The 15,720-nt window shown below is 53.2% G+C and overlaps 1 protein-coding gene and 1 long non-coding RNA gene across 6 annotated transcripts in view; one reads left to right on the top strand and one right to left on the bottom strand.

Annotated features, from left to right (window-relative positions):
• The window catches only part of GRID2IP (Grid2 interacting protein), a 51,696-nt gene that overhangs the window by 18,965 nt on the left and 17,011 nt on the right, over positions 1 to 15,720 (bottom strand). For all 5 annotated transcript variants that reach the window (XM_090023643.1, XM_090023640.1, XM_090023641.1 and 2 more), the window contains exons 2-8: positions 13,393 to 13,647; positions 11,074 to 11,159; positions 10,446 to 10,515; positions 8,738 to 8,832; positions 6,638 to 6,821; positions 3,111 to 3,265; positions 1,408 to 1,509 (exon numbers count right to left, since the gene is read on the bottom strand). In XM_090023643.1, coding sequence (XP_089879769.1) covers positions 1,408 to 1,509; positions 3,111 to 3,265; positions 6,638 to 6,821; positions 8,738 to 8,832; positions 10,446 to 10,515; positions 11,074 to 11,159; positions 13,393 to 13,647 — 947 coding nt within the window. The remainder of the gene's footprint in view (positions 1 to 1,407; positions 1,510 to 3,110; positions 3,266 to 6,637; positions 6,822 to 8,737; positions 8,833 to 10,445; positions 10,516 to 11,073; positions 11,160 to 13,392; positions 13,648 to 15,720) is intronic.
• LOC149855163 (uncharacterized) overlaps positions 1 to 15,720 on the top strand; it is a 64,835-nt gene that overhangs the window by 32,151 nt on the left and 16,964 nt on the right. The window lies entirely within an intron of this gene.

The raw sequence follows: 15,720 nt of genomic DNA, 5'->3' as shown, positions 1-15,720 counted from the left end.
TTTCCTTCAGACGCCTCAGCTTGCTGCCATTCTGGACAACAGACTGATCCAGCACTGTGGGCAGGAGCAGGAGTAGTGAGGGCAAAGGGAGGGAAGTGCTGGAATGCACAGGAGGGGCCTGCGTAGTTGGTGGGTGTGCCTCTGACCCTGGCTGCCCCTCACCTGCTCCGAGGAGCGGGCTGCCAGCATCTGCCGGGCAGGACTCTTCACCCCACTGACCTAGAAAGCCCTTCTCTAAATTAATGGCTTGTGCAACAAAAAGAGATGGAAACCTCCCGGGCAGGGTCCATTCCCAGCCTTCTCCTCGGGCTCCACATTAATTCAGTCGGATTAGCATGGAGGCAGCATGTCAGGCTCTGCCCTGCCTCAGCTTTGGAAGGGCAGCTGAGGACACAAGTCCTGACCTACCAGCCCCAAACATCTGTCTGGGACACTAGGCTCCGTTCTGGGTAGAGCAGCTGTTGTGGATTCCCTGCATTAGTGTCAGGTGCAGCAAATCTTTCTCTACTGCAGTTAAAGGAAAGGGCTGGTGGCTGCAACAACACCCTCTGGTGATAGGCCAGGGATGCTGAGGTCCCTGCTATCAGTGACAGGGTCCCCTAAGGAATTAAGGTCTTGTTTTGAGAAGTCCAATTATCCCCATGTGGGGGGAACGCGTGAGACTTAGAGCAGTGGAATTCAGCTGGCTATGGAGGAAGGGAGGGCTCTGGGAAGCTGATGTGTGAGAAGGCTCCACAGGAGGAGTTCCCGCCAGAGCTGTCATGGCTGGGACAGGGACTGGGCTAGCAAGGAGGGACCTGACACAACTGAGGTGCAGGAGGTGGGAGACTAAAGGTGTGATGTTAGCTGCAGCTGCTGTGCAGGGCAGAGCAGGACAGGGAAGACTGTAGGGGCTCTAGGAGGCCAGGGGGGCCTAGCAGGGCTAAGAACTGCTCCAAGGGTTAAGAAGCTACAACACCCTTCAAAACTAGCTTCTCCCCTGTGTGAGCTTTGCGGAGGTGGGAATGAGGAGGTCCAAACAGGGGCAGAGGGGTCCTGAGAGCAACCAGGGACTCAAGCCGGTGGGAAATTAGCTGCATCTTTAATGCTGGAGTTAGGTTCATCCCCAGAGGAAGCCCAGGGCAGGAAGCTGAAGGTCTTAGCTCAGCACTCACCCCCAGAGCAGCTGCCCTTGGTCGTTCTCCTCCAGACGAGGCTGGGGATGGTAAACATAACATGCAGCTACAGTCCAGGCAGCTTTTACAGGAAGGCTTTCTTGACTGACAGAGGGGGATTTTCTAGCAGAGACCCTGAGCCTGGCTCTGCCAGCTCATGCCTTGTGCTGCCACATGCTCCTCTGCAGGCTGTTCGGGCCTGTGGGGGAGCAGAAACAGCCAGAGGCACTGGCCATGAGGAGTCTTTACCCACCAGCCATCCTGCTCTCCTCTGGGCCGTGGGTTCGAAGACTTCCTCGACACAAAGAGGCACCTCTCACCGAGCTCCGGTGCCGCTCCTCAGCCTCTGGCTCTGCTGCAATGAAAAGATGGACAAATTGTGTCAACCCTCTGTGCTCCATTCCTCTTGTCTGTAAAATAGTGCCAATAGCACCTACTTTGCAGGGAGGATTCTTAGCATACTTTCTGTGAAGTGCTTTGAGGATGAAACATGATGTGCGAGTGCAAGGGATATTATTTAATCAGCTCAGAAGCCAAAGTTCACATCTTGTGATGCACAATAGACATATCTGATCTGAAAACATAGAGGGGGCGAGAGATTACCTTTGAACAGAGGTCTGAATTCTTGGAAGGCATATGTAAAATCATGACGGCTTTCCATTCTTATGTTCACGCTCACCCTTTTTTCTGTCTGATGGTAAACCCACAATCCCCAGAAAGCCACAGCTGGTTTGGATGTTGCTGCAGCTCCTGGATTCATGAATTAAGCCATATTAACTGTGCAGTCAAAGTGTGTGAGCACATGCACAAGCATTTTTGGACTCACAATACTAAACAGCTGCACCATGGTTGTGAAAGCTGCTGTTCCCCACAGGAGTGTCTGCCACTCTGCAAATAGAGCCTGTGTTAAAAATATCCTAGTGCCTTTAAAAGTTCTCCCCCTTCTTCACACTGCCAGTGCCCTCTTCCAGCTATCACTGTACTAAGTTTAAAATAAACACATTGGCAAAAAGTAAATGGGTTAAAACACAGGAATTGAAAAGTAATTAATAAACCCAGATCCAAAGATTAAAACCTTTCAGTCTAAATTTATCTCCCCTGCCTTTTTGCTGCCTGACTAAAGCCCATAATCCCTAGCAAACCATAGTCAGCTTGTGTGTTGCTACAGCAACAATTGATAGTGGCAGGAAGGAAGAGCTATATTGTGGACTTCTTCCTTGCAGGATGCCAAGTGAATTGCTAAGACCATCCTGAAGCTCTGTGACAGAACGCCACTTCCTCTTACAAGCCTCCTGGCTGGAATCGAGCACATCCCTCATCCGCCTGATGTGGTCTGATCATGGGCCTTAGTTTGAACCGAACCAGCCTGGCACCACGTGGTGTCATGGGAGATGCTGGATTCATTTCTCCCCTTCAGCTGTTTTCCCTGCTTTCTGTCCACCTGGCCATCCATTCCTCCTGGGCCTTCTGTAACAGTCTAACCCTCCGAGCAGCCTCCCAAGACCCACTGTCTTTACAGCAGCCTGCCACAAACACTTCCCCCTCAAAATCACGTGGCCCTCAGGCATGAGCAGGCAGTGTCTGGCCCGAGATCTGCAGTTCAGTATCTCGTGAATGATGTGATTGCACACGGGCCTTCTGTCTGTGTTGCTCCCTGGGCTGCAAAGTAATTTCCAACCCTGCAAAGTGGCTGCGCAGCACTGCCGGGTGGATGGGACTGCGCTTTACTCAAGTGCCCCCAGGCACAATGGACAGCAGAAGGCATGAGGCAGGGCAGAATGAGGCCCTCCTGAAGAGCCAGCAATCTGCCTTCTGCTGTGGTGATTTATGTCTCCTCTCTCTAACCTCAGGCAGCTCTGGACTACACAGTGATAACAGGCAATAAGCCGTTCTCCCCAGGGGAGTCATGAGACCAGCCCCTGTACATCTGTCAGAGGGCAGGCGCTTTCCTCTCACCTGCCAAGGACTTGTAGCCGAGGAACCTGGCAATCTTTTGCTGGCAGTGCTCCTGCTCTTCATATGTCAACAGCTGGTAGATGAACTGCCAAATGACCTGCTTGGCTGGCGTGTCCAGCACAGGGTACACGTCCACAATGAGCGTGTCGATGTTCCTGCGGGCACAGGGCATGCACATTTGCTGCATTATGTCTTTTCTAACTTCCCTTTGCCTCTATATCCTTTGTCCAACCCATACTTGAATGCTGAAGGCTTCTCTCTTTTTTTAAGAGGGAATGCTGGGCAAGCACCTGGTTCCTGTCCTTTTAAAGCTAAAGGATTCTGGGAAATGTAGTTCTCCTGATGGTCCTGGTAGGAGGTGGAGTCTCAGCTCATGGGACAACCTGGCTATAAAAAGCACTGCTTCTGCTCGGTTGCTGACCTACGGGGGCCATGTTGAGGGTGGGGTTATACCTAGAGGTAGGGAAAGGACAGCCTTTCACAAAATGAAACCCTCTGGAGGGCTGAGGGCTAGACAGGCAGTGAGCAGGAAATACCCCAGGGAAAAGCAAGTTGGGGGTTTTGAGTGTGGAGAACAGCCTCTGCCAAGAGGAGGCATCTGGGCTGGGTCTGTTTACCCAGCACCATCTTATAGGTGGTCTAGACATTTCTGTACCATGGAAAAGGATAGCAAAGCTGGAGAAAAAACTGAGTGACTCTAGCATGAGAAGGGAAAGGCAGTGTAAATGGAGGGTAAAGAGCTGTAGCCCAGGACAGCCCCATGTTAACAGGACAGGTGTCCTGAGTCTGAAAAGAGGCTGAAGGAGCCACATAGGGCTTACACGTGCTCAATGAGGAAGAGTATTTTAGGTGCGGTCTGCACTAAACCCCAAATGCTGGTCCTCTGGAGGGACTGGACAAGCAGGTAGCAGCCAGAGGGCAAGTGCTTTTAGCTGGTATTGCCCTGTTGCAGGTGTAGTCATTTAGAGCTAATGCTAACCAGGCCACAATAAATTGGAAGGAAACTGGGGCCAAGCTCATAAGCTTCTCTATCAGAATTACCGCTGGCTTCTGAGAGCATGGACTGCCTTAGCTGTGCAGCAGCAAGGGATGCCTGGGTGGAAAGGCTTGAGACCAGTGCAGTGAGGCTGTTTGCATTCATAGATGTTAGGGGCCGGAAAGAACCTCATGAGATCACCAGGTCCAGCCCTCCTGCACCTGGGCAGGAAAGACTGCTGGGGTAAGATGACCCCACTGGCAAGGGGCATCCTCCAAGACCAGGCAGAAGCAGAGCACTGTACAGACTTCAATCTCATGCACTCACAGGGCAGCTCAGTTCCCAGGACGCTGCTGGTGCTGCTTATTGCTCCATGGGCCACAGCCTGTCTCAGCCATTCCTTCCACACACAGCTCTTGAGGTGTGTCATGTTTGTTAACCCTCTTTTACATCCTCGTGAGAGAGACTTTGATGGGAAGAATAGCTTTCAAGGTGCAGGGACTTGTGGAGATCACAAGCCAATGGGCTGGGGAGCTGAAAGCTGGGCACAGGTGTCCTGACTCCCTCTTCCCCTAGAAAATGCTGCCTTCTTCTGGAGGCTGCAGATATCAACACTAAATATATGCATCTTGCTTCCATAGCCCTCATGACCACCCTTGTCAGAGAGGGGACTGCTGTAATAGCTGGAGGGCTGCTGAGATGGGCAGTGTGATACCACAGAGCTCTGACCTTGTAGCATGTACCTGAGCAGCCCCATCTGGTCTCTCTCATCAAACACCTGGCAAACACCGACACAAGCAGTCATCCAGTGAGCATGCAGATGATGCTATTTCCTCTGCTCTGTTCACACTGGTCCAACACTCACAGCACTCTGGCTTGCAGGGTCCATAGTCACCCATGGGCAGAGGGAGGAAACTGCCAGAAGGACCAAGCTGTTTGCACAGTGCAGCACCTGGGAAGGGAAGCCAGGGACTGGCTGTTCTCAGTATTTTGGGGCCTGTCCTGCTGCCGCTGAAATGAAGGGTGAAACTCTGCTTCCAACTCCCAGGCTGCAGGGCTGCACAAGGGATGGCAGGTGATTTCAGTGGGTTGCACTTTAAGCCCCAGAGCTCAAGGGGAAATGAAGACAAGAGTGCGGTGAGCAGTCCTGCTCTCCCTCTTCCCTCCCTGTGCACTTGTGCAGCCCCTTAGGTTCAATGGTGCAACATTTCTGAAGGCTTCTATACTATGCTCCCAGCACAATTAATGGGTCAAATCCTGCTGCTGCTTACTTCATTTCCCCCTCAAGCTTGGCTCAGGCAGGACTCCTAGTGAAGCCTCTGGGAGTTTGCATGACTAGGCATGGAGTAAGAAGTCAGAATGCGATCCCTGGCATTTCTCATTTGCCACCCTGCTGCAGCACCTGGTCTCTGGGTGGAAAGGAGCAGGGAGCTGGGCTGACTTCCCCAGCAAGCGGACACTGAGCAGCCACTCAGCATATAAACACACCCAGCATCCAAACCCCAGGCTCGGTGATGGCTGTATCAGCACCACATGAAAAAGGGCAAGGGTCAAAGGCACAAAACAGGAGCACTATTGAGGCTCTGAGCCCTCCTGAGGCTGGGCCTGCAGGGCCACAGCAAGGTGTTCAAGTTACAGGATGAAAGTGCTGCCAGCTGCTGGCCGCCTTGTGCAGAGGTCAAGGGAACAGCTTGCCAAAATGCTGAAAGGAGCAATGCGAGGGGAATCAGACAGGGTGGCAGCTAAATGAACAAAGCTGGCTGTCAGAACAGGCTGTGCTGTTAGCACGGGGGCTGGCCGGACAGGAACAGAATTCCCGGCTGGCACAAAAACGAGGTTGTTTCTTCTGCTGGAGTAAGGGGCAATTATGAGGGAAAGCTCATAGATGTGAATGATTCTCTGAGCCCTCTTTGGGCTAGCAGCAAAAGATTCTGCACCCTGGTACCCCCATTCTTTCTCTGATGGAGAGGGAGGGGGTAGGTGTGGGACAGAGATGAGGGTCCCAACACATGCACTTCAGGATGCTTTCTAATGCTCTCTTCTAACTGCCACCTAAAATGCAGCCTTGGGGTAGGGGTGGGAGGTTCACCCCAGAGCGTGGGCTACTGTTGGGAACTGGCTACCAGAGCAAAGGAATTGCAGCTGAGCCCAGAATCGTGTTCTGGGAAAGCCCATCCACAGTCCTGTCCTGGCCAAGCCACCTGCCTTGAAGAATCCAGCGCTATTTACTCTGGGCTCAGGCATTGCAGGAAGGAGCTGAGTTTGGCATTTGGTCATGCAAGGAAGCAAGACTCAAGATGCTGAGCTGGCCTAAGCTCTCACCAAAGTCGGAGGCATTGAGGATGCTTGGTTCCCTTTGGCCATTCTCAGCACTGTCATATGGAGTCCTAAGCTGAAACAGTGCAGAGGCAGCTGGGCAATGCTGACAGAGTCAGCGCAGCTGGTATCTGCTTGAAGCCTCAGTGCTTTGCTTCAGGCAGTTTGCTATCTGGGACACTTTGCCAACCCGGCTGCCCAAAGGAGTACCTGAATGAAGCAGCTAGCAGCTTACCGATGCTGGAAGAAGCCCTCCAGTGCTTTGCAGATGGTGTAGCGCTCGGGTGGCGTAAGCAGATGTTCCAGCTGCTGATTGAAGGTCCTTCCTTGGATCTTGATGCTGGAGGGAAGAATCTCTGCCACCCACTGCAGGGAGGTGAGAGCTGAGGAGGGGTTCGGGGAGTCCCCAGAGTCCGAGTCTGCAGCACATGAGCACAAAGAGAGGAGAGCACTGAACCTCAGCCTCAGGCTGGGAAGCCTGCGTGGGCCAGGTTCATTCAACCAGGGCAGCTCTAGGGCAGCTGCACTCCAGCATGAAGAGGGGTGATTAATGAAGGACCTGGGGATGATTGTAGTCAAGGCTTTCATGAAAAGCAAGAAGGCCTCAAGTCCACCAACAGTATCCCTGCAGTGAGAGAGAGCTTGTTCCCTTGGAAGGAACCCAACTCCCATGGCTAGGAGGTTCAGATAATAAAATAAATGAGGAGAGAACCCAACTGTGGGCCAACTGCTGCACTTGGACATGGGAAGGGCCGGATCCCACACACCTCTCCCAGGCAGCGCTCCTGCAGGCATCAGGGGAGAACTTGTGTGACTGGCCCAGTATTTCTCCCTGATCCCAGCACACCTGCAGCTTGGGTTTTCCAGATGTACCGGACTCTTCCTCTTACTGGAAGACATGTGCGTCCTTGTCTTGAAACACACAGACTTAAAAAGACTAATTTACAAAAATGCTGCAGCTCCTGAAAAGCAGCGTGGTGCAAACAGGGCACATTAGCGTGTCACAAGCTGTCTGGTAGCTGTGTGCAAGGGATGATATTCTGGCTGAACCAAAGCTTATCATTAACCTTGCCCTTCTTAAATGTACCGAACTGACAGAGACAGAGTCAACTCCAAGGGAGCTTCTATTTCCACAGGCTTGTAAACTGAATCCATACACACAGAAATTCTCCCCATTCTTTCAGATGTAATTCATCACCTCACATCTTATCTCCTAGACTGAGGGGTGATTTTTTTCATATTAGAAGAGAATAATTTATTTTTTTGCAGTAGAGGAAAAATACACCAAATGAAGGCCTTTCTCTAGCACCTTCCAGCTGGGTCTCTGAGCACTTCGCAAGCACTGACTCGATCCTTACCACAGCTTCTATGAGGACAATATCTGTCAAATGTCACACATAGATTAAGTGAGGCACAAAAGGCCAAGTCACCTCCACCACTCCTCTGTGGCACACAGGAGCTGTTTAGCCACGCACAGTAACACTGCACAGCATCTTGGGACAGGAAGTGATGGATCCCATGGGGAATTTGGGGATGCAGAATGGGACCAGCTGAGCTACCAGGCACTTCCAAAAAGTGCCCCTGGATCCTGAATGGCCACAAGGCACCAGGCTCCCAGTTTGGCCTTCCACCATAGCAAGCCCCTTGTGCCAGGCTCAGGAAAGGGTTCCACAGCAACACAGAGGGATGAGAGCCATTTGCTGCCTCCCCAGTGCTGTTTCCTAGGCCCAGGAGGTCCATGGTCAGTGCCGACCTGAAGTGCTGCTGTGCCAGCCCCCTGCTTGGCAAACAGTCCCAATGCCAGTGCACTGTGCCAAGCGCTCCTCTCACTTGCACTGCTGCAGCACCACTGACGTCAGCGGACCCACGCTGGCGAAACACTAGAATTGCCCCCTCTCTGTTCCGATCGCTCCTGGACGTGGTCACCAGAGGTACACACACTCGCCACTTACATTATTCATAAGTGCAGCAGAGTTAGCATTACACCACATGCACATAGTCCTGATATAAAGGCATTTGGCAACCTATGCTGAGGGACTGTGTTAGCCAAGTCTTCTACACAGCACGGGCTTTGAGTACAGATCGTTCTGACGGGCTGGCGCAAGACCGCAGGCAGTGCAATGGGTCCCTTGGGTAGCAGCACAGGTTGAAGACACTCTTACTGCAGAGGGAGAAAGCCTAGTATCTTGGAGAGGAAGTGCTACTCTCACTGATCTGGAGCAACTTTAGGCTCAACCCCATATGAGAAACCAGATAGGGATTGCAGGGGAACCTGCCCAAGCTTGCCGGGCCAGTTCTGCAGACCTGGGGAAAGGGCACTTGAACCTTTTCTTACCATTAGTAAAATTGACGATCCCTTCCTCCACCACCAGTGTAGGCATCGCTCCGCTGCCCTGCAGCATGGACACCACCTTGTCATGGGAGCAGTTCCTGCATGGCCAGGGAGAAAGAGCTCACATGAGTTTCACCTCCAGCATCCATACCCCCCACTGCCTGACCGCAACCCTGAGGTCTCATAATGCAGGAAGTGATTCACAAGGAAATGTGTAGCAATGTACCGATAGGCAGACAGCCATGGGGAAAAACACAACCAGTTTGGAAGGGGGGGCCCTGGCAGGGTTCCCAACAGCAGGGCCTGATCACTGAACTCCTAGAGACGTAGGACCAGACTGGACTGCCACAGGTCATTTAGTCCAACCCCCTGTCCAAACTGATGGGTATAACAAGCACTTGAAAAATGCAGGGGTCACAGCTACCTCCATCTCTGGTACAAAGGGCCCTACAGAGAGTGAAGGTGCAGCAATGGCTCTGGCTACAGCTTTCAGTACAAAGCTACAGCTCTGCACTAAAGATGAGTGACCCCACCTTGCTCTGTCCCACCTGTGCCACGCAGAGCAGAGGCAAGCACGAGCTACTAGCAGAGCTCAGCCAGGCCTTGACACAGAACAGCCCTGCAGGGTGTGTGTGAACAGCCTGGGCAATCTGTCATGGCCTGCAGAACCAGCGCATCTTCAGCATGGGCTGAGAGGGCCCGTGACTGATCTTCCCGGCTAACATGACAAACAACATCAGAGCCTGGTCTCCCTGTTCCCTGCCACGTTCTGAGAATATACAAAATGAAGGCGAGATGCCTTTCTCCTACATGTGAGCCAACCACTCTGGATGCAGCATGGGGGGCTCAGAGACCTGCCCAAAGGCAGGATACAAGGATACAAGACAAATACGGCTGCTCTGTTCTTTGGTTTCAGCCAAGATTTTGCTGCATCAGCCGAAAGCTGAGAACTCAGGAACCAGCTGAAGGAGCATCAGATGTTTAACCTTTAAATATTCATCACTTTCTTACCGCGTGTCTGTGCTACCCCTTTGCTGCTGTCTCTGATGTGGTGAGACTGACCCCCAGAACAGCTGTTACTCTTACTAGGCTCGTGGGGGAGTGCAGGATTGATGAAGATGGACAATGGTCTAGTTTTGCTCTGTTTCTGTAAGTGCAGATCTGGGAGTAAATGTCTCCACAGAAACATCACTGTCTGCATGGTTTTAAGGGCAGGATCCTTTCCCAGGAGTGCCTAGGATGGGTCTGCACTTTGCCCTCTCCACAAACAGCCATTTCACACGTGCAGCTTAATATGCCAGGACTTGAGCTGGGGGCTCCAGAATGGCCACATTGCACGTGCATTGCTGATAATGTTCCATGAATTATGCATGGCTGTCAGCAGAGTGAACTGTAAGTAAAGGAAGGAAAGGAGAGGAGAGGGGCCAAGCTGCTTATCGTGCAGACAAAACAAGAGGATATTAGCATAACACCAGATGTTTATCTGGGGCAGGATTGCTGCTCTAGCACCCAGGCCCATGTGTAGTTAGATGCCCCGTCCCTGGAGAGGGAGCCATCTAGCACACGCCTACCATCTCCTTTCCCACCTCTTGCTCACAAACTTCACACGCCCCTCACACTTGTGAATGCAGCAGTGCTGGGCTAATTAACACCCTCCTGGCTTCTCACTTGAGTTATTTTGTACGCCAAGTTTCAGCAGTCAGCAACTTACCTCATATCCAGCCCATTGAGAAATAGGATTCGGTCTCCAGGCTTGAGAGCAGCCTTCTCAGCTGGGCTCCCTGAATGCAAGAAGAAAGGAGATGTGTTGTCTAGCTGCACTGATTTGAGGTGTATCAAAGTCCCCTGAGCTCTCCATTCATTCTGTGCCAAGGCACCCATAGCTAAGGTCAGGGAAGGCCACCCCCTCTGTTATCGGCTTCACCTTGGCAGTGAAGAGCCCCACCCAGAGAAAACCCTTTCACAACAGAAGGGGACTCACTGCCACCCTTCCCACCTCAGCACAAATTCAGTTCCTCTGCACTAAGTTCACTTAGCCATGGTCACTTGGCATCGAGTCTCCAGGGGGAACATGCACAGAGGAGCTCAGACCTATGGGGAAGGCTCTTGGCAAGGAAGTCAAATGAAGGTTTCCAATTCCCCCAGTGCCTTACAGCACTGCAGTTCTGGTGACAAGACCCCTTCTTAGCGCTTGGGCTGTGGAAAGAATGGCTTCTTCAGAAAGGCCTCCCCCATCAGGACCCCTGGACCAGAGTTGTGTAGCCCTCAGCATTTATGCCCTAATAATGTCTCTGCAAACATGTCAGACTTGCATACCCAGCAATGTCATGGTTGCTTACCAGGCAGAATGGATTCAATCCACACTGGGGCATGTCCACGTAATGTGAAGCCAAAGCTCTTGTTGCCTTTGTAAACCCGAACGGTTCTGCAGGGGGAAGAGAGCCCAGGCAAAACCCAGTGAGCATTTTGTTCTGGTTTCACACCCCCTTCCTCCAGCCCAGCGCTTCCTGACCTGAAGTGTTGTTCAGCCCGGACTGTCCAGACCACCGACCCCCAAGAGGCTTACATGAGACCTCAGAAGCACCTTTCTTATACAGGGTTTCACTAGCGGTGAGCCAGGCTGCCCTACATTGCACTAGATCGGTGGTTTTCAACCTGCAATGTCTCTATATTATGTCTTAAGTGGTCTGTGAAAGATGACTACGATCAATCAAAAAGTATGTGAATACCCACACTTACAATTCAAAGGGGTCTGGGACCTCCATTCAAAATTTACAAAGGGGTCCACACCGCCCTTCAAAAATTTTTAGGGGTCCACAAATGGAAAAAGGTTGAAAACCGCTGCACTAGATGGTTTGTCCCTAAATCCACACCTGGTGGGATCGGGAATGGCAGTCACAGTTTTCCCAAGCAGCCACTGATTTGGTGTGCCTTGGCATCGGAAAGCCCAGCTGCAGGCAGCAGAGTCCAGGAGCAGTGGAAGATCTGGGACAGAGCTGTTTCTGACCTGCAGTGGACAGGGACTGCCCCGTAGAAACATTGGTACAAGGAGGAGCTCTGCAATTTTGCGGTTCACTAATGCCTGAGCATCATGCAGAACTCCCTGGAAACACCGTTCATCCCCCTAACCAGCCAGCTGAGACATCTGCAGACCAGCAAGCACCACAGCTGAGTCCCCTGGATCCATTAGGAGAGTGTGAGATCACCCTGGGTGACGTGAGAGTCAGCAGTGCAGGGCGGATTATATTGCACGCCATCACTGTCGCACATGGGTGTGTGCAGTTCACCTTGAGACCAGCCTGGTGAAGCCATCCCTCCTGGAGCCATCAAGCTCTCTTGGAGCCCACCAAAGCTTTCCAGATGCTAAAGCTTAACACACATTGATGTGAGAGGTTTTGGCACAAAACCTGTAAGGGCCTGTGAGAGGGAGGGAGAGACACTGGGAGAAGGAAGAGCTGCTCAGGTCTTAGGAGCAGAGACTGAGCTCCCCTGCTCCAGCTCAACTCTGGAAAATTCCCTTAAAAGCTATTCATTTAACAAGTGTACTTAGCTGCCATTCAAAGCGGCTGTGTTCTTAAAGCAAAGATATGCAGATGCAGTCTCCAAAGACACAGATACCCCTGGGAAGATGTACCTAAGACAGCACTGGGACTAAGGGAATGAAATGAGGCAAAGGCGGCCTGGGGCAGAGCTGTCTGTCTGGTCAGTCGTCTCCCAAGGGGAGTGGTGGAAGCCCCCACAACCTGGAACATGGAAAACGAGACTGCGCAGAGCCTGGGAATGCTGGTGGCAGGGACCAATCCTGCCCTGGACTGGATGCAGCCATCAGCCAGGTCTAGCTCTGGTGTCCGTGGACTCAGCCCTGCCCCTGCCCCTGCCCTGCTGTCGGTTTCGCTGCACCCAGTAGAAGCCAGGGCAGAATGTGGCATGGGGAATTGTGTGAGATGCCATGGGCACCCTGCTGAGGAACTGCTACAGAAACTTCTGATATGGGATCGGCTGTGTAGGTCCATCCCCTTAGGGGCATTCACTATCTGTGACTATGTAAGCCTCCATGTTCCCTCATGCAGTGATGGGAAGGTGTCCTGCATCTGCAGGGAATGGCTGGACCTGGCTCTTCTAGGCCTGCAGAAGGACTGAGGCCAAGCACGTAGGAGGGACATGGGATACCTCAGGCCTCTCGTCAGTCCCAGTTTTCCTTCACCCAGCTCGCATTGCAGCTTCTAGGGGCCTCATGTGCCTGACTCCAAGGAGTTTCCAGGGACCTGCTGATCCAGTATGCCCTGGCTGCAGGACAGGAAGCCGCGTCCCTCCCTGCTGGCAGGAGACCAGGCTTCCCAGGCCTCTGGGCGGGGTGGGGAGGGCAGCAATTCTGCAGCCCTAGCAGGTTACAAAGACCTCCAGAGAACAAGCAGTAAGATGCCTTCAAGGTGGAAGGGTCCTGCCTGGAGACAAACTGAGCTGGGACACGGAGTCCAGACTTTCCCAATGCCTGCAAGTCCCCATTCAGGCTCATTCCTGCACCGGATTCACCGAGCCCCAAAGCCCTGCCCCCTCTCTCCTGCCTCCCCCACCCCATCACACTGCTAAGATAACAGAGCTCTGTCACCCTGCACACAGCCCCATTTTGCCCGGGAAGGGTGCACGGAGAGGGTTACCTGCGGCCAGCCCCGGTTGCCACATTGCTGGTGATGAGCGAGGTGGTCTTCCTCAAGCTCTTGCTGAGCTCCTCGTGGCTGCGGGGCACGGAGCTGGCCCGGGTGGACACCAGCAGGCGCTCCTGGTGGTCCTCGCTGCGGCTGCGGCGCAGGCGGTTGGTGTGGTGCTCGCTCTTGGTGCGGCACAGCTTGCTGATGAGGCTCTGCGACACCACCTCGTCGAAGCGCTGCCGGTGCTTCTTGGGGATGAAGATCCTGGCAAACATGACAGAAGAGGCAAATCAGGAGCTGCTGGCAGGGGCAGGGGCAGAGAGACCGGGGGAGACTGCTCACAGTGGCCTGCTGTGGCCCTAGCACCCCGCGTCGGTCTTCCGAGCACCCCAGGGAGCAGGCATGGGGGCTGCGTGCAGCGGGGGTGATTAGCTCATCTTTGGCTAAATCAGCTGCTGGGTATTCTGGTGGGATCCGGTTGCCAAGTCCTCCCCACCCCTCCTCCTCCTCACAGCTCCACTTCGTTCTGTAGAGAGCCGAATGCCGCCCTCTCCGGAGCACCTGCAGTTTGGGAGCACGCGGCTGTGAAGGCAGGAGGAGTTTGCTCTGGCAGAGCGCAAGCTAAACAACTCTGTTTGCCCCTGCCATGTGTCCTGTGTCCGAGGCTCCGTCAGCTGCTGGTCCGTCTGCTCTGCTAATGACAAGGTGCAGCTCGAGTCCTGGATTAAATACTTCCCCCTCCCCTCCCCAACAGAATTTGCCAGGCCGCTGGGAATGAGGGAGCAGGATGCTCACTCCTGTTCTCTTGCAAAGACCAGTTTCCTTCAGCTCCAGTGGCTCACAACTCCACTGATGTCTTCTCCCTCCCCCTGCGGTGCCTGGAAGCTGCTTGTGTGAAAGCCTGCAGCTCTGAAGCACAGTCTGTCGCAGAAAGGGTCTCTGAGCAGCTATTTCAGAGTGACTGCTCACTGAGAGCACGCACGGGACCAAGTCGGCTGCCTCCCTCCAGGCTCTCCCATATCCGGATGTTCAGGTGCACGAACACCCCCAGGCAAGCCCCTCTGGCTGACGATGCTGCGCTACCACCCCCATCCGTTCACCAGCTCCTCCCGTGGGCAAGCTGCCTCCCAGATACCACCCCTCCCGCACGCTCGCCTGCACAGCCCCCGACTCACGCCGACACACACCTGCTCTCCTCTCTTTCAGCTTGGCTATTTGGCAATGAGGAAGGGATAGCAGGATATTATGATCAGCCTAAGGAGGCACCATGATATGCCAGGGTGATGCATGCCAGGATAACAACATTAGCTAGAAAGAGAGGCGGCCAAAAGGACCAGCCAGGAGCGATATCACCGAGCTGGAGAAAGAGATGGGCTACCCCCAGGAACAGGGGAGTAATCTCTTGGATCCTAGTACACAGCCATCTTTTATAATCCCATTCATAAACTCCATCTTAAAACTAGTTCCTTGCCTCTGCTACGCCCACTGGACGGCTGTTGCAGAACAGGCAGCCCCCCAGCTCGCACTTTGTAGGAAGCGTAAAGGCAGTTTCTGTATCGGTGTCAGTGTCTCAGTCCTGCGAGATCCCGAGTGCTTCCCAGATCGTCTATATGTGGAACCACTGCTGGGGGGTCAGGACCCCACATAGCAGAGATGGGAAACAGAGAAACTGTAGTCAAGGGAAGTTGAGCAAACCCTGACGTGTCAAAAGTGTCCCCAGAAGTGTCAGGATCTGCACAGGGGAAACCAGGCCAGGGCTTTTCAGGTCTCATGTCAAAAACCAGCTGGCAGCAAATGGCACGGAGCCCCAGCCTGCCGCCTGGCTTGGAGTCACGGATTTCCAGGATCCCAGCCTCTTTGCACCAGGTCAGGTCAAGACAGGATTTGGCCTGGGCTCTGCAGGTGATATGTGGTGGGGATGGTTGCATCAGGGAGCTGTCTCCTGCCTGCACTGTCTGCTAGCAGCAACTGGCTGCATCCCCTCCCACGTGCTGCTCTGAAAAACAGATCTGAACCCTTCCCCGTATTCCCTCCTAGACTTCCCCATTCTTCCCCCTCCACCTCCTCTCAGCTCCTGAGTGTCACCGATGCAATGCAGCATGTGGGGCTTTCCTTTTGTCCCATTCATTGATTTGAATGATGAAATCTGGGCCGCATTCTCTGCTTCCCACCCAACTGCTTTGCCTATTTAGGGGCTTCTTGAGAAACTGGAGTCTCTTACCATTTCTATCATAACCATCCTCGTAACTCAGTACACCTACATCAGGTGTCTTAATGCCAGTCTCCACCTGCTCAGGAGATGAAAGTCCTGCAAGGACCTGTATTGCTTCATAGACC

The sequence above is a fragment of the Crocodylus siamensis genome, chromosome 12, assembly GCF_052110815.1.
Source record: "Crocodylus siamensis isolate JL-2025a chromosome 12, ASM5211081v1, whole genome shotgun sequence".
In the NCBI taxonomy this organism is placed as follows: Eukaryota; Metazoa; Chordata; order Crocodylia; family Crocodylidae; genus Crocodylus; species Crocodylus siamensis.
The sequence above is the reverse complement of the archived record's forward strand: the minus strand, read 5'-3'. Positions and strand labels throughout refer to the sequence as shown.